Below are 26,817 nucleotides of genomic sequence, written 5' to 3'. Positions count from 1 at the left end.
TGATTGTGGGAGTGGGTCCGGAGCATTCCCAATCCGGCCGTTTTCAGTCCCCGTATGACAGCCCTGTTAAATTCCTGACTGTTTAGATGTGCTTATTGGGGGGCTCTTCTATAGGCGGTTTCTCTCCACTCCTCCCTGGGACGGTTCTCTTCTCCCATTTCCAGCCTATTGTATACCTTAACGGTTGGACTTGGCCCCTGCCTTCATTCGGTTTTCTCTTGGATACTTTCCAGGAACCCACATTAAAGTAGGGGAGGTAAGCAGAGCGTGACATGTCACCGACAGTAATTTCAGAAGTGTGACTGGACCCAAGTATTAAAAAAAAAAATCCCAAACCCAACAAGTTGGAAGTATTATTTATTCAAACAAACCAAACTCTTTTATTTCCTTTTCAATGGTACATATCTCAAATTGGAACAGACAGGTAGAAAAATAAGATTATTGTAGAAAATTCCACTTTTGAGGTGCATAACAACTTGGATACCGGTCAGTAGCTAAGACAGCATCTTCTCAGACAGCATGAATACCTCTGTAGTCCAGCTCCTGGTCCTATCACGATTTTGATTTAAATCAACACGATATACTAAAAATAGAGGAAAATTTCAAAAGGGAAATATAAAATAACCTGAAGCATTTTCAGAAATACGGGTTACACTTAAGCATTGTGTATTAAAGGATGTAAATGTGAGATACACACATAAGTACATTTTCGAAAGCACTACTTTCAGCACTTTTTTTTTAGAATACAAGGCTGGCAGCTCTTCAGCCAAAAGAGAAACACTGCTGGTGCAGAAAAGTCACCCTTTTTGAGAAAAAAATGAGTGGCTGCTTTAAGTGACTGAACATAGGGATTTTACATTTTAAGTATATTTAACGGTGCGAATTAACAGATATAGTAGGAAATACATCATTCTGGATTACAAAAATTCATCTCATATTAGCACATGGTAAATCTCATTCATTCTTTTCCCTCTCATTATGCTAATTCCAACCCTAAACAGAATTTCCAGCCTCACTGATAAGAATGTATAACATTACATCCACAATTAGGAAATGAGAAAAAACAATTCCAAGTTGTTAATACTAGCAGCAAAGAACACAAAACTGTAAAAGAAACTGGGGTTACGGAAGTTCATTTTTGGTGATTTTCATTATAAGTGAATAAATCCTTAATTAGCTTTGCTTATTTTTTATCTCACAGAGATAATTTTTGAAGGTTTTCTTAGCTTTCACTCAGAAGTGTTGACTACCAGGGTGTGAGGCGCAGGTGAAATGAAGCTGAAACCTTAGTTACATTAGGAAACTTTCAACTACCCTCACATGGAGCGTTTAAAAAGAAGAAAAACTAAGCCCTCTTGGAGACACTTGCCTTCTCATGCGATTCTGATCCATGAATAAAAATACAATTATTCCAACCAAAAGGAAGGAAATTGTATGGAAAAACATCAGTGTCAAATTAGGCTAGGTTTCAAAGATTTTTAAGACCTCAAATCTCCTTTTAGTGATACCATTAGTAATGAGAGCTGTGCTTGTATTCAAAATCTATTTTATAAATCTATAATTTATAATTATATAATTTATAAATCTACATTGGCAAAAAATATTCTATTCAGACTGATATGTGTGGGGTACACCTGTGTGTTACGTGCAGTTTAAACTTTACCCAGGTGATCCTCTACAAAGAACTCTTCCACCTGCAAAAAGAACTGCCCACTTCTCATTGCTGCTCCCAGGGTACTGGCAAGCCCTGACCAGCCGATGTCTAGAGGTGAGACAGATAGTTTACCATCACACCCTCTCCTGTATCCTGAGATGCTAGCTGGACACATCCAGAACCACCGCTCTGCCAGTGGTGCCCCAACAAGTACCCGAAGGCTTTATGGGATACATGGAGGCCCTTGAGCACCAAAGATCAGGTGCTGTGGCGTCACTCTTGCTGTGGGCTGCATCTGAGTTTATCGGGAACCTTCATGTGCCTCTTGCCGGCCTTTAGGTACTGGGTGCCCTTTAAGAGCACGTGTGCTGTGAGGTCACACAGTACAATGTAGTTTAGAAACACTGGACGTCTGTATGCAATGTCTGATTATAAGAAACCCAGAGAAAGCTGAGAGATAGGGGGGAAAACACTGTACTGATCGGTCACATCTTTGTCCTCGTGACACTCCTACTCGATCCTACTAACTAGAGGTTTTGCAGACACACTGCATCACCAGGAGGCCCGGCTTTGCTCTCACGACCACATCTCACAAGGTTGCTGACCTGGGGCATCAGGCTGTTCCCACCCGCCACCCCCCGCCAGGGAAGGCATTCTCACCAAGTCTCCCAGGGAGCCCGGAGCTGCACGGATTCTGACGAGGACCGGCATGCACTCTGCGACTGCGTGGACTCGAGGATGCTCGTGCCCAGCTCTCGGCGGGGACAGCAGTGCCCCAAGGGGGTCTTCTGCTGCCCTCAAGCCCTTCTTTCTGGACGTGTACCTGACAGCAGCTGTCCCCAGAGAAGGAGTATGGTCAAGAAGCTGCAGGACTCTTTCTGAGTCAGTGGGCTGGCCAGCAGGGCTGGGTGGACATGGCCATGTCTGAGTTTTCTGGCTTTCAGTGCAACTACCAGGGTGGCTGCAGCCAGGAGGCCTCCCCAGATGCTCAGACCCCAAACTCTGCCAACCTCCCTTTGGCTCCAGACCCTTGACGCTGCCCTATGAACTCCCCAGTGCACAACCTTGAACCTACAGCCTAAGGACAGGGTCCTGCCTGGGAGTTCAGGGGTCCCTAGTTTTGTGAGAACACAGGTGATGGCTGCAAAGCAAGTTTCTCTTTGACAGATGATGCATCCTGAGGGGACGGTTCCTTTGGAAAATTCCTAAAAAATGTAGGCTGTGCCAAACACTCAGGGAAATGAGTTTCCTGTGACACCCCTTGTTGTTCTCAGTTTGTGCAGACCTTTGCAGTCATCTGCTGACCAAGGGATACGACTTCTTACCCCACCACCCTTCCCAGGTTCTAGAATTTTCCCAGTCCCAACCATCACCTACTCTGTGTTCCTTGGATGCCCCAATCTTCACCTGGATCCGTGTTAAGTGTAAGGGGCCACCTTTTCTCGCTGTTTCCGTGCTGACATCTGACACACGACTCCAGCTTGAATGTTCTTGAAGTTTGGGGTTTGCGGCTGTGTGAACTAAATCACATCTCCAACTGCTTCAGCAGCTTTAAGGGTAAAAGAAATCTGAGCATTCCTGGAATTGAAGCTACTTTTCCAAAAGAGCTAATTCTGCTTATTTTGTTAGCATACTTTCGATTATATTTTTATTTTTCCCTCCCCACTCTCAAAATGTATTTCTCCATCTTGCTATTTAATTGGTGAACTGCCATAAGTTCAAATCTGAAATTCTTAAAACCCACTAGAAATGTACACGATAACTTCTGTTGTGTGGAGCTTGCTTTGCACTAGAAATCTAGTATCCCTCTTGGCAGAACCCATAATTTTACATTTTATGGTGTTTAGTTGTTTTTCCTAAAAAAGAACAAAAAACACAAACTCAGTGGCAAGTTTTCCCTCTGAACAGTTCAGTAATAAATTCTAACAAGTTTGTGCAAGAGAAAAATGCACTGGAATTCCACTCAATTATTTGGTTTCTACTAATAAGGATAAAGTCTATGAAACTCAATTATTGTTGTTTATGGAACAGGCTGTCGGGCAGTGATTTATTTCCAATGACATCAAGTGGCCCTAGGCCAGAACTTGGAACTGAACCATGCCTGGCAACTCCACCGATGGGGACTCGGTAAGATGGATTTAACAAATGTCCATTTGAGAGGAGAACCTATTAAATAAAGAAATAATCCTTCCTCTCCTCTTAAAGGACAGAATCCCCAAATCAAAACTGCTTTGCAAAATCTACTACCCAAAGCTCTGTGAAGTTGTTCATGCTGCATTACTGTGAGTTACTTTCATAGTTTTGAACGGTAATCGACCCCAGATTTATCTCTGACCTAAACATCTGCGTTACACAGAATCAGGTAAAAAAAAAAAAAAAAAATCCTTACAAAAGTCTGGGAGTGGACTGCGTCCAGGGAGACCTTCTCTGTTGTCACACACAAGGAACCTGTCTCTTTAATGCCAGGTACTTGTTTTTTGGTTCATGAGAAATACAAAATTGTTCACCATGGTAAATGCCATAGTGATCAAACACCGATCACTTGTGGTTCTTTTAAATTCCAGAGGAAAAGAATAGACTCAATCCCCATCCATTACTATTTTTCATAAACAGTTTCAGTTTCTGAAGACAGGATTTCATTTCAGGCTTCTGAATAACTTATCAAGAATATAAAGCATCAGCCTATTAAAAAAAAAAAACAACATTGTTCATGTAGAAGCATCCATTTTCCGTCAGAGAGTTGACAAGGTTTTGACAAAAACCTAATGCTAATTTTCGTCTTTCAACTGGAGGAGTTGAGTGTCACTAACGGTTTTGACTCAAAGTCCAATTTTCAGCAGCAAGGTATGCCAGGAGAATGTCCTACTTTCAACTGTCTATTTCATTCTTGTTGCTAAGTTATGCTTTTGTAATTTAAGCATTTCCATTAAAATGTCACATCCAATGACATCTCAGACGAAAAGGTAGAGAAATTTGATAGGAAATACAGAGCATTATAACAAACTTCATTCAAATACCCAAGCTTGAACTCTAACTTGCTGTTATCAAGTGTTCTGGGAACAGTGCCTGCGAGTCTGCAGCTAGAGAAACGGTCCCCAGCTCGGAAACAGGACACGGGAAAATGAAACAGAAGATGCCTGAGTGAAGAAACAAGTAGCAAAACTAACCGGGTCATACTTGCAATTCCCTCCCTTTATTTCAGGGGTTTGGATTTTTCACACCAAGGGGAAGGCACTGTCTAGGGCTGTTACCGTCACATCTAGGTAAAGTGGCCCACAAAATAGGAACCCATGAAAAAGCCAAGAAGGCAAAAAGAGAATTGGAATTCCAGAGATTTCTATCTCTGAAATGTATTTTGAAACTATTACCTCTCAACTAGCTGAGAGTGGAAATGATAATGAGCTTCTGATAACAGAATCTCCTATCATCCCATTTCAAGAGGGCATTGTTCCCACCACGGCTATGCCTGAATGAATCTTGAAGAACACAGAAGATCCCCGTTCTAAGACACAACTCAAACCTTCTTCACAAGAATCCCACAGATTCTTGTGGCTTCTGGAGAGTCTGTGAGGACACCAAGACATGTATAAGTGGCTCCACATCTCTTTGCCATGGTCACCTATTTCTCAATATGGAGGTGACCTGGGGAGACAGTGTGCAGGGCAGGCGGCTAAAACATCCATAGGAAGCCTATTTTGAACACACGTAACACTCCAGCCAGAGGAGATACTTCAGTTAGCCCTTCCAATGGGGTTGTGGTATATATCCAACCCATCCCAATAGCAATGCAAAGGGAACCCTGAACTTGGCACACAGTGACAGAAGGGATATTGGCTTTAAACCCTTCTTCTAATGACATCACATTAAAGTCATCTGCTTTTCTTTTGCCAAAGCCCTCAAATAAATGACAGCAAGCGTGGATTTCCCCAAATAAGGATACCACTAAACACCCAACTCATCACCAAAGACTGAACACGCCAAAGGGAAGACGCACGTAGGTCAACTGTTGACGGACTTGGTTAAGCTGTTTCGGGTGGGTGTGCTCGAGCCTAGGGAGTCCTGCAAAGAGAAGCACGTGGTTCCAAAGCACAGGAAAAAGTAGAAATTCCCTAGCATCTTTTGCATGTCTCGTGCCTTCCTTCCTCGGAGAGCTGGTCAGGAGTATGGGTATTTAGCCATTTCTCTATTTCCCAAAAGAATAATCAGCAACCTACCTTCAGAGGAGAACTGGAAAAAGAAACAATTAAGCTAGTGAAAGAGAATTTGTTTTTCTCCTTAATACGGTGTTTGTTCATTTTAAGTAAGAGTAAGCTTATGTGATGGTAACCAGCTTGGTGACAGAACGTCTCCAGGTTGACATGTGGTTCAGCACCTATTACGTCTCGCCTGCTGGAAAGAGGGTTCTTTAGGTGAGGGCAGCGGCTGGAAGCAGGCCGCCTGTACCCCCATCAGGCTCAGGACCCTGGGAAAAAGTCTCAACAGAGGTAGTTTTTACTTTTATACCCACAATACTATGGAAGTATTGAGTACAAAGAGTAGGTTTCCTTCCCACTCGAAGGCCTTCCATCTTCAGAAGAGGCTGGTGAAGACCTGAGTGATCGTCTCTCCCTAGTAGAGTCCAGCTCCCGTTCAGAGCACAGAGAGACCCGGAAAAGGGGCCTGCTGCTCTTTTTCCAACTCAGAAGGGGGCAGGATGGTTATACCATCAGGCCCCAGACGACTTCTGCTGTCATACCGTGAGCCTTCTTGTACCACGCTGACGCAGGCCAAGCCTGGTACAAAATACCCTTAAATGTGATTAATACAAAAAGCTTCCCATTAGCTAAGAAGAGTTACAAACTATATGCACTTATTTCTCCAGAGATAGGAGGGAGGAGAGAACAAGCCAAACAAGCAAGGCTCTTGGTTTTCTTTTCTTTTTCTTTTTTTTGGGCGGGGGGTGGGGGGGTGGCACACCTAGATAGTTTGGCATAACCAGCTACATAAAGCCTGAAGCCCAATTCACTCTGTTTTGATTATGAATGAGGTGTCTTTTATTATCATTTTCCTTGGAAGTAGGAGAGTAGGAGGAAGCTTTAAAATCAAGAATCAAAATACAGTGAATCTGGAAGGCATCTGGGAGCAGAACAGAGACTTAAGACTAATGGACACGGGAAGAAACCTTGCCTTAGAACCCCTGCCTGCTGCCCCTTGAATTGTCATAATCCTTGAGTTCAAGGTTGCTAGAGTTTAGGCTTTTCTCTTCATTTCCAGCGATGCCGGACGAGAGAGGACTCATCATTGACGACCTCGGGATCTGGGGGTAGATGCCGGCACCGGAATGGAAGTAGCAGCAGGATGATTAAGATAAGAAGGATGATTCCACACACGCTCATGAGAGTATAGGACACGATCCACAAAATGGGCTCATTCAAAGGCAGGGCAGGGACGCAGTTGCTGGCTATGTCCTCTGTTGAGAAAGGCCCAGAAATTTCAGACACCGGAGCACCTGCGATTTCTGAGGAGACAGAAGGGGGAAAATCCACAGCTATGAAATGAGCAGTCCATCTCTATCACATGACAAAAGAGATAACCCTGTGCTTTATCAGCCCAAGTCAAGTCACATCGGCACTCAGGTTCCAAGGGCCCAGGCACCTGAGCACGCGCCGAGGGAGGTCTCGGTGGCCATGTCCCTTCAGAGGGTCCGGTCCCCTTCGCACTGGAACGACAGCATGTTTCAAGGTCTGCAGGTGTTGGACCCACATGGTGGGGAGCAGAGGGCCCATGCGGAAGCGTCGGGTGATTCGAGGAGGCTGACAAGGCTGGAGCGCTATGCAGGTGAGAGTGTGTCAGTCAGAGCCTGTTAGGAGCTGTGTGGTCGTGCTTCCTCAGTGGAGATGAGCAAGGAAGAGTAGGGCAAGGAAGTAGGAAGAGAAGTAGCATCTAGAACAGAAAACTCAGCCGTACCTGCCAGAACCACAGGGATTTCCCCTGTGGAGTCAACCTGAGTGCGTGCTCCGTGGTGGATTCCCCAGTAGGTAACATGCTCACATCAGCGTGACCCACGTTCCTAATGGGTTCCAAGACCAGCTGGGTAAGCCTGGCCCAGGAGACCCTTCCCCACTGCACTCTTGTCCTATGTCACATCTCCAGTGTACACAGGACCCAGAATCAAGAGTGGTTAGTGAGTGCAACAGCAGATTCAGGGCATAACTGGTAACCAAGAAAAAACGGCTACAATTCATCCCATGACTTTTGCAAACTGACTCTTGAAAAATGTTCTTCCTGGAGAAGGAGGTTGAAGTGATTTCCTGAAGCAGGTTGGGGAGTGCCAGTATTTCATTTGTCTACACTAGCCTGATCTGCTCCTTTCAGAAGTATAGAATTTGCTTGGCATCTCAAGTTTTACCTGGAAAAAGAAAAAGGCCTCATGACCCATTTACCTGTATTTAACTGCAGAAATGAATATTTAGGTGCCAGAAAATAACATTGCTAATAAGCATTAATTTTCCTGTAAGTAAAGCCTCAAGATCCTAAGACCTGCCAAGTAAGATCTTTTTTTTACTGAGGAAAGAAAAAGTCAAAATAACAGTGAAATAATAGTTAAAAGTATGGTTTAAAATGTGGGAAAAGACAAACTCAAATAGTTTGCAAAGAGGTTACATTTTCTTGTTACAAATGTGGATTCTGTTAATGTGGACCCATGGCTTTTTCTAAATGTGCTGGGAGAGAAAAGCAAGGAACAGAGCCTGCAAATACCTGCGAACAGAGGGATGCTGGCCTTCAGTTAATCTAGACACCCAAGTGCCTATAGCATCTTCAGCTACTGGCAGCCTGCCAGGTCCTTTTGAAAATCAAGTTTTGTTGGAACACAGCCACTTTCATTCATTTATGTATTGTCTGTGGTTATTCTTGTGCTAAAACAGCAGAGTGAGACAGTTGTGACAGAGACCATCTGGCTCAAAAACCTACAATATTTACTATCTGCCTCTTCGTGGAAAAAGTTTGCCAATGCCTGGCCTATAGCATTTAACAAACATTTTAAATAACAAAAAATAACTCCACTCTTCTTATTCCAAAGGCGATACATACGTACAGTAGAGAATTTGAAAATATAAGTAAACAAGGAAATAAAAACTCATAAATTCACCACTCAGAAACGTCAGTATTCACAGTTTAGAGTGTAATCATGGGCATCAATTTTCTAAACAAAGGTGGGACCGTGTAACACACGCTGTTTCATACACTCTGTGTTCACATTACATGTGATAAAAATCTTTTGATATCACTTAATTTTCCACAATGCTTTTTTTATGACTACACAAAAAACCAAACTATAGATGTATCGAATTTGCCTATCAATCCCTATCTGTGACTATTTAAGTGGTTTTCCATATTTCCACCATTATAAACACTGACATATGAAACTTACTGTACCTAAATCTTTGCCCATATTCTTATTATGTTTCAGAATGAATAAATAAAGTAAAATATGGGTCAAGGTAGGCTCACTTTTGGGCATCTGCATATATGCTGACAACGTGTCCACAAGAAAGGCTGAGCCACTGTGCACACATGCCCACCAGCATAGGATGGGGGTGCTACTTCCCACTCTTGCACCAGCATCTATAAGGAAAGCATCTATAAGGAAGAATGATGGTCCTCGATCCAAGATCATAATGTTTACAATTCTTTGATTACTAGTGGGGGGACCATTTGAAAAATACACTCACTGGCCATTTCTATTTCTATTATAATTTCTATCTTTTTCTCATGGATTTGTAAGAGTTGTTTATATGGTAAAAAACTTTTTTTTTTTTTTGCTGCAAATGTCTTTCCACAGTAGGTCATTTGTCTTTTCAAAGATTTATTTACTTTGTAAATAGAGAAGCTTTAACAAATGCAATTATGAGAGTGAAACATGCTTAGTGCAAAGACAATAATAGAGCAAAGCACAAAGAAATGAAAAATCACTTGAAACCACTTCTGCTTCTAGACAAGATGGAAGAGGAACCAGATTTACCCTCCCACCTGAAACAACTAAAATAGACCAAAAAAAAAACATGAAAAAAAAGACTCTGAAGATATTAAAACTTGAACAAGGAGAGACAGTAAATCCTGAGAGATGGGAAACAGATGGTGTGAGCCGCACAGGTGCCCTTCTTACTGCCTTGAGAGAGTTTCCGGGTTGTGGCACAGAGAAGGGTGACACTGGCGGAGCATGGTGATCTCCCCAAGTTGGGGAGACAGAGGCAGAAATCCAGAGAAGCAAAGGCTGTTAGAGTTTGCAGGGAGAGGGATGCAGAGGAGACAGCTACACAGAAATGCCACACATCTCCAGAGGGCCACCCCTGAGCCTCCAGCTGAGTGCTGACCTTAAAATGAATGAAGGCCAGTGGAAGAACCACTTGGAAGGATGAAAAGAAGCAGTGCTTGGAGTTCACACAGGGCTGAGAATAATGCCTATTGCCAATTATTTCCTGTTCACTCTGTTTCCCACAGTGAAAAAAACAAACCAAAACAAACAAAAACCCAGGAAAACTCACTCAATTCACACAGTACGTAGAGTACTAAGGGTCTTTCCTCTGTAATAGGAAAGATTAATCATAGACTAAACACTGCTCTGATCCTTCTGATAAAGCTTAAAAGCAAGACAAAAAAGGATCAAGCTCTTTCTAAGGAACTTAACTGTGACCCAGAACAAATCTCAAGAGTATTTTAGAGAATACAGACATATTCAGTGCCCAACAAGGTAAAATTCACAATGTCCGGCATCCAATACAAAATTACCAAGATGCAAGGAAAGAGGAAAACACAATACGTAGCAGGGGAAAACTAGTCAACTAAAACTTAGCAAGAAATGACACGGGTGACAGAATTGTTAGACAGGATATTAAGACAGTTATTATAACTCTCTTCCACTCAGGAAACTAGAGGAAGTATTAACCATGTTAAACAGAGACATACAAACCGTATATAAAAAAAAGACCTACATCAAGCTTCTAGAGATTAAAAACTGCATTACGTGAGATGAAAAATACACTGAATGGTGTTAATAGCAGATAATACACTGCAGCAAAAAGACAAGTGAACTTGAAAACATACCAATAGGAACTATCGAAATGAAACAAAGAAAGAGCAAAATACTGAAAAAAATAGAAAATCAGTAAACCATGGGACCACCTAAATGAGAGGAGAGGATGGGAGACAGAAAAAATATTTGAAGAAATAGTGAACAAGAATTTTCCAAATTTGATAGAAAGTATAAACCCGCAGATCCAGGAGGCTCAAAGAACCCCAAGTATAAGAAACATGAATACACCAGTGAATTGCTAAAAACCGGTGATAAAGAGAAAAATCTTTAAAGCAGAGAGAAAAAGAAATATTATGTACAAAGGAACAAAGAAAAGGATTACAGAAGATTTCATGTCAGAAATAATACAAGCTACAAGATAGTGGAGCAACATCTTTAGAATACCAAGGGGAGAAACCCTGCCAGCCTAGAATTCTATACAAAGGAAAAATATTTTTCAAAAGTGAAGATAAAAAAGATGTTTTCAGACATACACGAGCGGAAAGAATTTATCATAGGCAGACACGCGCGTGCACAAACACACACACGCATATGCATAATGAAGTATTATTCAGTCTTAAAAAATAAGGATATCTTGCCATTTGTGTAACATGGATGAGCCTGGAGGACATTATGCTAAATGGAATTAGCCAGACACAGAATGACAAATACTGCATGATCCACTTACATGTGAAATCTAAAAAAGTCAAACTCATAGATTCAGAGAGTAGAATGGTGGTTGCTGGGGGCTGGGGGGTGGGAATATGGGGAGGTGTTAAGGCACACAAAGTTGCAGTTATGCAAGAAGATTAAGTCTGGGATCTAATGTACAGCATGGTGATTATAGTTAACAATACTGTATACATGAAATTTGCTAAGAGGGTGTATCTTAAGTGTTCTTACCACTACCAAAAAAAAAGGAAGAAAGAAAGAAAGAAACTACTAACTATGTGAGGCAATGAACATGTTAATTAGCTTGAGTGTGGTAATCATTTTACAATGTACACATATATCAAAACATCAAGTTGTATACCTTAAATATGTATAACTTTTATTTGTCAATTATATCTCAATAAAGCAGAAAAAAAGAAAGAAATCATCACCATAGAGCTGCACTATAAAATGAACTAAAGGAAGCCCTTCCAGCAGAAGAAAAATGATATCAGGTGGAAACACTGGACCTACACACAGAAAAGAACACTATAAATTGTAACTATGTAGGCAATAGTAAAATCTTCATTTCTAACTTTAAATATTTAAAAAGATAACTGACTGATTAAAGCAAAAAATAATAATATATTATAACACACATCTAAGTAATATGTATGATAATAACTGCACAAATGACAGAGGGGAGAAAGGGAAGTACACTGTGTAGGTTCTTTTACTACAGGAAGTGGTAGATGTGATAAGGTAAAGGTGGATACTACAAACCCCAGAGCCACTAAAATAACATAGCAAAGAGTCATAGCTAATAAACAAGGGAAAAAAAAGGCTCAATTCAAAAGAAGGCAGAGAGGCTTCCCTGGCGGCTCAGTGGTTAAGAATCCACCTGCCAACGCAGGGGACATGGGTTCGAGCCCCGCGACGGGAAGATCTCACATGCCGCGGAGCAACTAAGCCCGTCTGCCACAACTAGTGAGCCTGCACTCTAGAGCCCGCGAGCCACAACTACTGAGCCCATGTGCCACAACTACTGAAGCCCGTGTGCCTAGAGCCCATGCTCTGCAACAAGAGAAGCCACTGCAATGAGAAGCCTGCGCACCTCAACGAAGAGTAGCCCCCGCTTACCGCAACTAGAGAAAGCCTATATGCAGCAACAAAGACCCAATGCAGCCAAAAAAAAAGGCAGAAAAAGAGAAAAAAGGGAAAGAAAGAACAGATGAGACAGAGAAAACACATAGCAAGACTGCAGACTTAAACCAAACCATATCAATCACCACATTAAATATAAATACTCTACACTAGGGGTTTGTGGACTTTTTCCATGAAGGACCATGTTAACATGTTAGGTTTTTTGGGTCATACATGATTTCTATCACATATTCCTTTCAATTTTTTTTTTAAACAACCTTTTAAGAATGTAAAAACCGGGCTTCCCTGGTGGCGCAGTGGTTGAGAGTCCGCCTGCCGATGCAGGGGACGCGGGTTCGTGCCCCGGGCCGGGAAGATCCCACATGCCGTGGAGCGGCTGGGCCCGTGAGCCATGGCCGCTGGGCCTGTGCTCCGCGATGGGAGAGGCCACGGCGGTGAGAGGCCCGCGTACCGCTCAAAAAAAAAAATAAAAAATAAAGAATGTAAAAACCATTCTTAGTTCAGGGGCCATAGAAAAGCAGGCTACGTGCCAGATTGAGCCTGCTGGCTGCTGTTTGCTGAAGTCTGGTCTAAACACCCCAGTTGAAAAACTGAGATTGTCAAACTAGATAAAAAGCAAGACCAAACTATAGGCTGCTTACAAGAAGCCTACTTTAAATGTAAATACTCAATTACGTTAAAAGTCATAGGATGGAAAAAGATGTATCATGCTAATGCTGATAAAAAGAAACCCAGAGTGGCTATATTAATATCAGACAGAGTAGATCCAGAGCAGAGGACTATCAGATAAACATGGTAATTTCATAATGATAAAATGTTCAATTCATAATATGACATAATTTCTACCTCTAGCAACAGAATTTCAAAATATGTAAAAGAAGAATGGTAAAAGTACAAAAGGAGGAATAGACAACTTCACAAATACAGTCAGAGATTTCAACATCCTTTTCTCAATAATAGAGCAAGGAGACAGAAAATAAGTAAGGATATAGACAAACTGAACGATTCTATCAATCAATTTGACAATTACAGAATACTCCACCCACACAGCAGTATGTACATTGTTTTCGAGAGCACATAGGACATTACCAAGATAGACCATATCCTGGGCCACACTATAAGTTTCAATAAATTTTAAAAGATTCAATTCATACTATGTTCTCTGGCAACAGTGGAACTAGACATTAACAACTAAATGATAGCTGGAAAATCCCTAAATATTTGGAAACTAAATAACACATTTCTAAAACTATAAAATGTCTAGAAAAAACACAGGAGGAAATCTTTGTGTCACTGAGGTAGGCAAAACATGTCTTAGCCCTAACACCAAAAAGCACAATGTATAAAAGAAAAATACTGATAAATTTTATTTCATCAAAATTAAGAACATGTCCTCTTTGCAAGACAATATTAAGAGACCGAAAAGACTGGGAGAAAATATTTGCGAGTCACATTTTTGATAAAGGATTTGTATTCTGACTATAAAGAACTCTGAAAACTCAAAAATAGGAAAACAACTCAATACAAAAATGGGCAAGAAAATTTGAAAAGACACTTCACCAGAGAAAATGTGTAAATGGCACATAAGCACATGAAAAGATGTTCAAGACCATGAGTCATTAGGGAAATGCAAATTTAAACCACAATAAGATACAACTAACTACCTATTAAAATGAAAAAGATGGACCATATCAAATGTTGGTGAGGAGGTAGAGGCACTGAAACTCTCATACACAGCTGGTGGAAATGGAAAATGACACAGCCATCTCTGAAAAACAGTTTGGCAATTTCTTAGGAAGTGAAACCTATCCCTCTCCTATCCCAGCCATTCCACTCCCAGATATTTACTCAGGAGAAATGAAAATTATGGCCAAGGACTTCTACACTAATTTTCAGAGCAGCTTTATTTATAATAGCCAAAAAAAAAACCCGGAAACAACCCAGAAGTTCAACAGGTGAAAGGGGTAAGCCAATTATGATATATTTATGCAATTGAGCATTGCTCAGCATAAAAATGAATGAACTACTGATACGTGAAAAAAAGAAATCAATCTCAAAATAATTATGCTGAGTGAAAGAAGTCAGACAAAAAGGAATGCATGCTATGATTCCATTTATATGATATTCTAAGAAGTGAAAAAGTAATCTATAGTGACAGAAGGCAGATCAGTGGCTACCTGGGGTTGGGGTCGGAGGCAGCAAGGGCCGGGGGGCAGGAAGGACAGAAAAGTACAAGGAAACTTTGGGGCATGATGAAAATGTTTATCATCTTGTGTGTGGGGATGGTTTTTAGGTCGCACACCTAACGTAAAACTTACCAGATTGTACCCCGTAACACAAATGGCTCATTTCCTACCAATTATATCTCAATGACGCTTTCAAAAAATCAAAAGAACAAGGCAGTCAAAAAAGTATGTCAAAGAATAACACATGTGAAATGACTGCATTTAGGTTAAAAAAGAAAAACAAAACCAACGCCCGCTCTGCTAGGTACCTAGGGATTTTAGTATCTTAGTATTGTCCTTCAAGTGGAACGCCCAAGTTTATACATGTTTCCATATGTGAGACATACATGCATCTGCCTAGATTTATGATGGGGTTACAGCCCAGTAAACGCATGATGAGTTGAAAATATCATTAAGTCAAAATGCATTTAATACACCTGACCTACTGAACATCATAGCTGAGCCTAGCCTACCTTAACAGTGCTCAGAACACTTACATTAGAACACTTACATTAGCCTACAGGTGGGCAAAGTCATCTGATACCAAGCCTATTTTATAATAAGGTGTTGAATAGCTCCTGTAATTTACTGCATACTGTACTGAAAGTGAAAAACAGAATGGCTGTCTGGGTACAGAATGGTTCCAAGCGTATCATCGGTTGTTTACCCTGGAGATCGCGGGGCCGACCGGCCGCTAAGGCTGCGGCTGCCCAGCCTCCCAAGAGCACCGACAGCATGTTGCTAGCTCAGCCGAAGATCAAAATCCACACCTCAAAGTAAGCTTTCTACTGAATGCATATGGCTTTCACACCATCATAAAGTCAAAAAATCTCAAGTCAAACCACCATAAATCTAGGACCATCTGTACATATATACAAATACAATAAAAATAGTAAAGAAAAAAAAACCCAACATCATCAAATTTTCTTTAATGTACATGTATTATTTTTATAATCAGAAAAGTTATGTATGTTTTTTTTAAGTTTTTGAGAACTAGCCCCAATTTAATAAGGTTGTCAGACATAATGTATTATCTGGAAACAACAGCCTTCTCACATTTGCTAACCAGCCACCCAATGTTAAAGGAAAGTTGATTTAAAATTACTTCTGGAGAATATTTTCTAGAAATGCCATTCACTGAAAAGCCTGTGCATTTATTACACATACTACTAATTCTGTGGTCACAGAACAGATTTTCACTTTTCACATTGCATCTATTTATAAGAGGCCATAGTGTGCCGTGGCTAAGAGCATGGTCCCTGGGGTGCAAGTCCTAGTTGCCGCTTAGAAGTTCAGAAGTTACTGAGCTGCTCTGCCCCGCAGTTTCCCCATCTGTAAAGTGAAGCCAATAATAGCAGAGTCTTGTTGTATAGATAACCAAGTCAATAGGAGTTAAGCACTTAGCAGGGTGCCTGGACTAAGGTCAGTGTTTACTAAATGTCAGCTGTTAATACACTGTTACTTTAAATTCTTTCATCAAGGGCTTGGGTTAAAATTTTAATTACGCGTTTTCTGTCTTGTCTCCTAGAAGGTCAGGACCCGGCTGATAATGAGTGCCTGAGGAAGACAGCTCTTTACCAACTATAAAAATTATAGTAGTCGGGTCTTTTCCACCACAGCATACAAAATGAAGTGACCCGTCCCCTCCCATGGATTAGTTGGTACTGAGATGCTTTCTGAGTGGACGTGGTTTACTTGGAAGAGTGTCCTGGAGTTACAGGACCAGTGCAATGGATTCAGTACCGTTTTGCTCTGAAACCATGTGAAGCCACTTACCATCCCAAAGCCTCAGTGTTCTTTTCTGTAAAATGAGGAAGCAGGGCTGCCTAATCTATGTCTTTGGGGGCCCTTGGCTTTGGCATCTTTTGGTTGTACTCTAAGTAGATGGCAGAGGCATATCTCTGAGACTCTGTTCTTAATAGCTAACTTTCCTATTTTTAAACATGAACCAGAATATCCAGTTTCAACCTGCCGCAAAGAAAATTCACAGCTAAACGACTGCCACAATCCATGATGTGTCTCAAATTGTCTAAGCTGAAATCTATACAGTTCTTGGGTGCTAAATGTCTCAATCTATAAAAAGAGATGGGTGGTATTTCAGAAGCTTTGGATACATTAAGAGAAAGTTGTCAGTTTTAACACGCTACTATTTTCCTAGCTATAGGACATTTGGTCCAGGCAACAGAGAGGCAGGTGAATGTGCTCCAGTCCCCGGTACCTGTTCCAAGTATGTGCGACTATGTGCTGCAGACCAGGCTGGCCATCTCCATGACACACCACGACTGCCACCTTGTTTATCTGGCTCTGATCTGAGACTAGAATAGTGACTGTCCGTAGGAGTGGAGGGTGAGTTGAGGAGAAGCAGGGGCAGCAGAAGAGAAGCATCTGGGGATCTTTTTCCAAAATACCCATCACGCACCCACCCACCACCATTCTTGTATACCTTGGCTGAAAAAGGAGGTGAGGATGTAGACCATGCATATTTTAAAAAGCTCCCCAGGAGATTCTAATCAAAGAGCTCCCACTCACTGCCCTCTTTCCCACCCCAACCCTTATAGAGAAGCCTAATCCCATAAACTAAGTGTTGTCTGACAAACACAGATTATTATGAAAACCAAAATAAAGACACTAGGGGAGAAGGGCAGCTCCCAGAGATTTTCAAGTTCTGGTTGGTGCAAAGGTAGAACTTTTTCCTGCTATAACGCACAGAAATGAGGACAAAAACAACACTTAATTTTAAATTTGTAGCTGAGCTCAGAAATAGGCCTTAGGGCTAGGTTCCAATTCCCAACGCGTTCCGGGTGGACAGAAGACTTGACCCCAGCACCAAGGACAGAGGTGCTAGAGATGACATGCCAGCAAAAGTCTGGCCCATCAGTACAGGGAGCCAGGAAAACTCTACCAACAAGGAAGCCTGACTCTGTCTGAGGTTTGAGGAGGGTGGAAGCTGAGTACAAGAAAGACTGTCCCCTGAGAAACAGAACCTCAAAACCAATGCCTAAGTCATGGCTGGCATCTAAATTTACACAACTTGGTGTAGAAACACTATACTTCTCATGGTCTGAAAAACACTCAACAGAAAAATGCAAATTGCTTTATAGGAACATTTTTACAACCCAAAGTGCACTGAACTCTCTCAGATTGGAAAAAAAAAAAACAAAACACTCTCACTAAAGATAAGCTCACAACAAAAAAATTACAAACCAAGTGAGAAACAAAATCCACCAGGAGAGAACAGCAGACACAAAAACAAGATTAGCTCTCTATCAATGATAGAAAATACAACAATCTGCTTGCATTATACAACACCTGTGTTTAAAGGGATTAAAAGCTCACTAAAATACCAACAAGATTATTTCTTTAACTAAACGCTGATTCAAAGGTTCATAAAGGGCTTCCCTGGTGGCGCAGTGGTTGAGAGTCCGCCTGCCGATGCGGGGGACGCGGGTTCGTGCCCCGGTCCGGGAGGATCCCGCGTGCCGCGGGGCGGCTGGGCCTGTGGGCCACGGCCGCTGGGCCTGCGCGTCCGGAGCCTGTGCTCCGCAGCGGGGGAGAGGCCATGGCGGTGAGAGGCCTGCGTACCGCAAAAAAAAAAAAAAAAAAAAAAAAAAGTTCATAAAAACCATTGTAAAGCAATTATACTCCAATAAAGATGTTAAAAAAAAAAGTTCATAAAGGAAAAGAAAATTAAGACTAGCAGGGAAGTTTTGAAAAAAGAACAATAAAAGGAAACTATTACTATACAACGTATCAATGGAACAAAATAGGGAACCCAGAAATAAATATATATCTCCCAAATATTTACTCGAATTTGGTGTGCAGTAATAGTGGGATTTCAAATTAGTCAAGAAAAGATAGATCATTTGATAAATGTTATAGAAACAATCTGGTAGTCATCTTGGTGAGAAAAGATTTAATCTGTACGTTCTATGCCAAGGGAAATCAAACATAGACGTATACACTTAAATAACTCACAAAATAATTTTAGTGAGAAAGGTAATTTTAAAAGGGACATTAAACCCAAGAAACTTAAAGCAAAAGACTGATAGATTTACATGCATAAAAGTAAACATTTTTTACACTAAAATTCATCAGAAGCAAAGTTTAAAAATAATTTCCGATTTAGATATGAATTTTAGCTTTTCTTCCTCCAGACAAATGAAGACATAAAGAGCTCTTACAAATTGACACCAAAAACTAAAAACCCAACAGAAAAAAATGGGGAAAAGATAGGAGTGGATAGATCACAGAAAAGGAAAAACAAACACCCTTAGATATATGAAAAGAAACTCAACCTCACCCATATAAAGCAATACGGCCCGCATACCGCAAAAAAAAAAAAAAAAAAAAAAAAAAGTTCATAAAAACCATTGTAAAGCAATTATACTCCAATAAAGATGTTAAAAAAAAAAGTTCATAAAGGAAAAGAAAATTAAGACTAGCAGGGAAGTTTTGAAAAAAGAACAATAAAAGGAAACTATTACTATACAACGTATCAATGGAACAAAATAGGGAACCCAGAAATAAATATATATCTCCCAAATATTTACTCGAATTTGGTGTGCAGTAATAGTGGGATTTCAAATTAGTCAAGAAAAGATAGATCATTTGATAAATGTTATAGAAACAATCTGGTAGTCATCTTGGTGAGAAAAGATTTAATCTGTACGTTCTATGCCAAGGGAAATCAAACATAGACGTATACACTTAAATAACTCACAAAATAATTTTAGTGAGAAAGGTAATTTTAAAAGGGACATTAAACCCAAGAAACTTAAAGCAAAAGACTGATAGATTTACATGCATAAAAGTAAACATTTTTTACACTAAAATTCATCAGAAGCAAAGTTTAAAAATAATTTCCGATTTAGATATGAATTTTAGCTTTTCTTCCTCCAGACAAATGAAGACATAAAGAGCTCTTACAAATTGACACCAAAAACTAAAAACCCAACAGAAAAAAATGGGGAAAAGATAGGAGTGGATAGATCACAGAAAAGGAAAAACAAACACCCTTAGATATATGAAAAGAAACTCAACCTCACCCATATAAAGCAATACAATTAAAGCTGCACTGAGATGATCTTTTTTCACCTATCAGATTGGCAAAATTCCCCAAAGCGCAGCACTATGTTTGTGAGTCTGACTGGAGAAACAGGCCATCACATACATTTGCTAGAGAACTAGTATAGTCAGGTATAAGCAAGTACAACCTCTACGGAAAGTAATGTGACAATATTCGCCAAGATTACGAATGATATACTCTTCAACCCAGTAACTCTACTTCTAGGTATCCAACCTGGAAGTATACTTTCTTATCTGTGAATCGACATATATAAACGGTATCCACTGCAGCACTGTTGTAACAACAAAAGATTAGAAACAACATAAATGCCTATCAATAAGGATTAATTAAACAAATTAAGAAACACCGATACAATAGGAGATCATGAGGCTCAAAAAAGTAATAACGAGGGAAGATTTTATGTACTCATGTGATTGAATCTGAGAGAGTGGGGTGCTGTATAAATCACTGTACCTTTTGAATATTACCCAGCCATTTTTTAAAATTAAATAAAAAATGATAAAGGAGATAAAGGAAATGCAAGCCACAACAAAATTATTACAGGCCACTACGGAAAAGTAAACTAGTACATTTGAGAAAGTACAAAATAGAATTTCTGAAAATGAAAAATACAGTCAATATAATTTAAAACTCACAGAATAGTTTAAATAGATTGAACACAGCTGAAGAGAGAACTAGACCAATATAAGATGTACCTGAGGAACCTACACAAAACACAGCAAAGAAAATCTGAATGAAAGGTCAAGGGTTATGGAGGAAATAACGAGAACTCCCAAAATTTTATTTCATAGGAGATTAGACGAGAGTAGAAGAATGGGTGTGGAGATACAGCTGAGAATTTTCTAGGGTTGATGATAACATGAGTTATCAGAATCAGAGAGCACAGTGAGTCTTGAGCAAGATGAAAAAATAATCTATATCTAGATATATCATGGTGAAAGTTCAGAACGCTAAAAATTTAAAATAAAAGAAGTCTCAACAGCACCCAGAGAGAAGGCATAGATTACCCTTAAAGGTATAACAACTGAAACTCACTGGAGTCTTTTCACCAGCAATTATGATGGCAGGAGAGTAATAAAATAGCATCTCCAGAACACTAAGGGAAAACGGTTGACCTAAATTCCACACACAGCTAAATTATGATTCAAGAGGTGTGGCAAAATAAAAATTACCTTTCACGGACTTTTATAAGAGAAATCCTGAAGTACATTCTGCAGCAGAACGAAAATTGCTGTGTAGTGTCCCAGTGAATGGAAAGATGACCATTTATTTATCCATTCTCCTTTGAAGGACTTTGGACTGTTTCTAGTTTGATGAAAATGCTAGTTTTATGTAATTATCATGAATGCAGCACTTTGGTTAGTTTTATGAATAAAGCTGTTTCTGGTCAAGTCTTTCAGTGGACATACACATTCATTTCTCCTTTGTATGGAGCTAAGAGTGAAATTTGCTGGGTCATTGAGTAGGAGTATGTTTAACATTGGTAGAAACTGTTGAGCAGCTTTTAATTCATACTAAACAATGTCAGCAACTAGGAATCCCTTAACTGAGGATTGGAAGGGACTTCCACAAACCTAACCCATCCATTATGCTTAATGGCGAAGTATTTTAATCACCCCCATTAAAATAAGGAGAAATGTCCATCACTACTTTCTATTCAATAGTGTCTCTAAAAGCATCAGAAAAAGAAAAATAACTAAAAGATAAAAGATTAGACATGCTAAAAAGCATATTATTTGCAGATCATCTACCTTTCCAGAGAATCCAAGTGATTCTAATAACTGTTTAAAAAACGGAGAATTCAGCAAGGCGGCTGGACAGAAGATTACTACACAATAAAATGGAACGCCTGTATACCAAATAATCCATTCGAAAATACCATTTTAAATAATCTCATCTATAATAACAGTAAGCGCTAAGAGGTATCTAGTAATAAGTATACGTGTAAGACCTTTTTAGAGAAAACCACAGGACCTTGCTATAGGACATCAGAGATGACCTAAACAAATGAGATTTAGCAAATTCATGGGGGAAAGACTCATACAGTAGAAATTTGATGTCTTCTCAAGTTAATCTATAAATTCAATGTAGTTCTGATCAAAATCTCAATATGATTCTTCAGGGATCTTGACAAGCTGAATAACAGGATAAAAGTAGCCAGGACAATTTTAAAGAAGAATAAGGAGAAGAGTCAAATACCTACCAGATACTGAACCTTATTATAAACTACAGAAATTAAAACCATATGTTATAGCACAGAGATACACAACTATCCCTGTTGGGACAGAAGACAATGCTCAGAAATAGACCCAGATATATATATACATGACAAAGAAATTATTAAAATTCAGTAGGTACCTTGCAAAAAATATTTAACCTGAATCTAATCAAGCCTCTAGTCCTAAGTTTCCAGGAAATATGAATATGATATTAAACAAAAATGTTAAATGATACCATCAGGAAATACTCAGATGAATCTGAGTATGATACATTCTATAATACAACTGGCCTTCAAAAAAAATAAAAGCTAAGGAAAACATTTTTGGGACATGTTTGAATATGGCTTAGGGGAAAATTTGAATATGGCTTAGAATATTATATGATATTAGGTAAATATTGTTACCTTTTGAGGTGTCATATTGATATTATGGTTAGGTAGGAGAATGTACTTATTTTTCAGAGATGAACAATGAACTATTTCGGGGTGAAATGTCATGATATCTGCAACTTATCTGCAAATGGTTCAGCAAAAAAAAAAAAAAAAAAAAAAAAATATATATATATATATATATACACATACTGATACATGGCAAAATGTTAAGATTAAGTCTAGATGGTCAGTATGCAGGACGTTATTGTATTATTTTTAGTCTTTTTTGTATATTAAATTTTTTTACAATAAAATATTGAAAAAATCAGTGGGAAAACATATATTCAATAAATGATGCTGAGAAAATTCAGTGGCCTCATAAAAATTAGATTCCTACTTCACATTTTAGAAGAAAATGAAACAAAAGTATAAAGTACCTTTAGAAGAAAAATAATCTCTATTTTTTTAGAGAAAGGAAGAATTTCTCAAATGAAGTACAGAATAGAAGCTATATAAAAAGAGATTCGTAAATTTTACTTCATTAAATTAAAAATGTAAATAAAAGACACAGAACCCAAGAAAAGCCAGAGAGATTAGGAGAAAATATATGCCATGCATACAACCCAGAAAATTAGTATCTAAAATATATAAAGAACTTATGTATGTCAATAAAAAAATAATTAGAAAAATGTGCACAAGCTGTTAATAGAAAAACTCACTATCAGAGAACAAGCTTAACCATCCCATAAACATATCAAAAGTTATGTCATCTCAGGAGCAATTAATTAAAATGTAGCACTATTTCACACACATATTGGCAAAAAAGAAAAGAAAACAAAACAAATATGATAATACTTTGAGGGAATGAAAATCCTTGTATAACTTTGGTGGTCCAGCTACTTGGAAGACAAATTAGTCAGCAGGCAGTAACACCGAAGGCTGGAATAGCAAATCACCTAGAAATTCCATTTCCAGAAAGATCTCAGTCACGTGCACAAAGATGTTCAATGCAGTTGAAATATCAGAGATGACCCAAATGCTACTCAAGGCCAGAGTGGGTAAATAATCTGGGTATGTTCTCACAATGGAATACTACACAGCAGTCAGAATGAATGACCTAGTACTCATTTCAACATGGAAGTTCTACCAGATGTAAAGCTGAGCAAAAAGAGCAAGTTGACAAGGAATGTGCACAGCACTAAAGCATTCATATAAATTAAAAAATGCCCAAACACCAAAACAAACCAACCTATGTTTTGGTATAGGTACTCATTTATAAGTATACAGTAGGCAGGCTCTAAGAGGACCCCCAGGGACCCCTGCTGCCTGATATCTACTCTGTGTAGTCCCCTCCCAAGTAGTATAGAACCAGGGTTGCCCTGTGTGACCAGAAGAGTAGGCAGAAGTGATAGCACGGCACTTCTAAGATTAGGTTATAAAAGGGCTGTGGCTTCTGTCTTGGAGACTCTGTTGCGTGCTCTCTCTCCCTCTGGGATCACTTGCTCTGGGGTGATCAGTGTCCTACCTTGAGGACATTCAGGCAGGCTGGTGATGAGGTCCAGATGGCGAGGAAAGAGGACTCCTGCCAACAACCACGTGAGTGAACTTGGAAGTGGACCCTCCAGCCTTTAGGTGGCTGCCGTCTCACAAGAGACCATGGGCCAGAACCACCAGCTACGCCCCCTCTCAATTCCTGACCCTATAGGCACCGGCACAAGGCCATGGAATGCTGCTAAATTGGGGGTCATTGTTATACAGCAATGGAGAACTAATCCAAGGTAGTTGTAACCACGAAGTGAAATTATAAGTTTGCGGTAATTAGGAGAAGAATATACACAAATTTCAGGATAAAGAGTGATTCTGGGGAAGGCAGTGGCATGGGGCTATATTTATGTTTATTTCTATGAAAAATTTTTGAAGAAAACATAACAAAATGTTAGCATTTGTTAAATCTGGGTGTTCCCAAGTGTGTACATAATACATGATTTCTTGCAACTGAAAACATTTTGTTATTTAAAACATGCTATAACTTAAACACTTTTAAAAAGAAAAAGAAAGGCAGGGTATCTCTTCCACTTACTATGGTGCTTTATTTAGACCACTGTCTAGCTCCTAATTGCTGCCCTGAGGGAAGTAATTACTTTAATGGTTAAACAATTTGCACTAAAGAGGAGACATATCAGAGTATATTCCCACTGCTGGTAAAATCTAATGTTTAAGTAGCAAGAACATAAGTACATTTAAAAAAAAATACCCACAAAAAAGTTGTATAAGAGCACCTAACAAAGATGGTCTGCTTAGAGACACTTAATATTAAACTATTTCCAACAGTAATTCACTTGGGAAACATACGGTGATTATGCTCTCTGAGGTATTAAGTAAAGTGGATGATATAACAGCTGTTGCCATCGTAGCCTCTACTTTAATGGTATTTAACAAGAGAACAGAAACTGTGGGGAAATTGCTGTAGTTCTTAGATTCTCTGGGTTAGAAGAAGGGAAAGAGTCACAGTTGGGAGATACAGTGGTGTTCCAGGTTATACAGTCCCAGGTAATGCTACAGAGAAAGCTCTCTTTCAGGGATAATCTAACAGGTTTAAAGAGTTAATACACAGCTGAAAGGTAAACATTTACTCATGACTAAGGTAAAAAGAAAATGTCAAGTCTCAAGGATTCCAAGCCTGTTCACTAATACAAAGAAATCTGCACTGATATTTAGGAAGATATATTGCAAGATATCAAATACGTACCTGGGGTTAGATGATTTTATTTATATAGAATATGAATTGGCCTAATACTTAATTTTTCCATTGAATATTTCTCTTTTTCTGTTCTCCAAATTGTTATTTTACTTCGTGGGAATAGACAGCGTGTTGAAACAAGAATACGAAGCATCACTTACCTGCTTTGTTTACCGGGCCTCTATTTTAAGACCACGATTTAGGTAGTAAGAAATAAGAACTGAAACCTCCCCTCCTGAATAAATCAGCTGTGATCATTTGGCATTTTGCCTGTGTACCCTCACCTCCTCTGCTTGTCTCCAACCCCCCCAGCTGCTTTTGGATCAGAGTGAGGGTCTGGTCCGAGTACCGGCTACCAGCATGGTCAGCCAGCATCCCTGCCTGTCATACAACGACATCTAACGTCTAAGACTTTTCTTCCTCCTCAAATTCATATTTCCTTTCCTTCACTACATGGCAGTCTTGTTATTTCACTACAACCCTTGATTTTCCTCTGTTTTATCTTTTTGTTGTCAGTTCTTTTCCTACCTCACATTTCTTGTCCTCCCCCTTGGCGTGTTACCAGTACAACTTGGGGACTCCCTTCTGTTCCTACCCCAAATCCAACGTACTGGGACATTTTCAGTCCTCTGAAAGCCTATCCTGAGTGCGGCACCTCTCTCGGCCTCCGCCCTGGTGCACGCGCCTTCTCCATCTCTCCAGCGACTCCATCTCCTGCCACTCCTGTGATTTGCCTTCTCCTCGCGAGCTTGGGCCATCAGTCAGAAGTACCTGCTCCTCCCTTTAAACTGTGTGCCGTGGGGACACTTCATTTCAAGCAAGCTGCTGACTCTGACATTTCCAAGCGGAGGGGGTTTAACCACCCTATCAGCTTTACTGTGCTCTCCTGGTTTCTCTGAAGACCCACCCAATCCTCAAGCTAGACTTCACCCAATAATGCGGCTGTGTCACCCTCATAGCATCTCTTCAAAAAAATACTAGGAGAAAAATGCACTCACGATTTTAGGATTTCTAGAAATAGCAATGACAGGCATTTACCCCTGATTTCCTAATGAGGATATCTTCACGGAAGAAAATACACACAGCTTATCTATGCATTTTCTTTTTTATTCATTTTGCTTTTACCGTCCAAAAACTGGAATTCATCCCCAAGGCCCCAGAGAGTATTTTTAGTCCTGGTATGAGATGCCGTTTTAAGTTTAATGTGAGAGATAACTGCAATGACTAACACTTACTGCACATCTGCCATGTGTCAAGCACTGGACTACAAGTCTGACATGGGTTATTCTCACTTACTCCTCTCCGCAATCCCCCAGTACACTCTGAGGATAAGACTTTGATCTCTGAGACAGGCACGAGTGAAAGAATTCAATGGCAACTGATTCATCATCAAGAACTGCTTCCGGGCTTCCCTGGTGGCGCAGCGGTTGCGCGTCCGCCTGCCGATGCAGGGGAACCGGGTTCGCGCCCCGGTCCGGGAGGATCCCACGTGCCGCGGAGCGGCTGGGCCGGTGAGCCGTGGCCGCCGCGCCTGCGCGTCCGGAGCCTGCGCTCCGCAATGGGAGGGGCCGCAGCAGAGAGAGGCCCGCATACCACACACACACACACACACACACACACACACACACACACACACACACACACACACACACACA

The 26,817-nt window shown here is 40.1% G+C and overlaps 1 protein-coding gene across 1 annotated transcript in view; it reads right to left on the bottom strand.

The window, feature by feature from the left end:
- Positions 1-425: 425 nt before the first annotated feature.
- Positions 426-26,817, bottom strand: part of BACE2 (beta-secretase 2) — a 101,592-nt gene continuing 75,200 nt past the window's right edge. The window contains exons 9-11 of the mRNA XM_024120282.2: positions 4,044-7,151; positions 3,032-3,203; positions 426-583 (exon numbers count right to left, since the gene is read on the bottom strand). Coding sequence (XP_023976050.1) covers positions 6,898-7,151 — 254 coding nt within the window. The 3' untranslated portion in view covers positions 426-583; positions 3,032-3,203; positions 4,044-6,897. The remainder of the gene's footprint in view (positions 584-3,031; positions 3,204-4,043; positions 7,152-26,817) is intronic.

This window comes from Physeter macrocephalus, chromosome 8 (genome assembly GCF_002837175.3).
Source record: "Physeter macrocephalus isolate SW-GA chromosome 8, ASM283717v5, whole genome shotgun sequence".
In the NCBI taxonomy this organism is placed as follows: domain Eukaryota; kingdom Metazoa; phylum Chordata; class Mammalia; order Artiodactyla; family Physeteridae; genus Physeter; species Physeter macrocephalus.
This window is presented reverse-complemented; position numbering and strand designations above follow the sequence as displayed.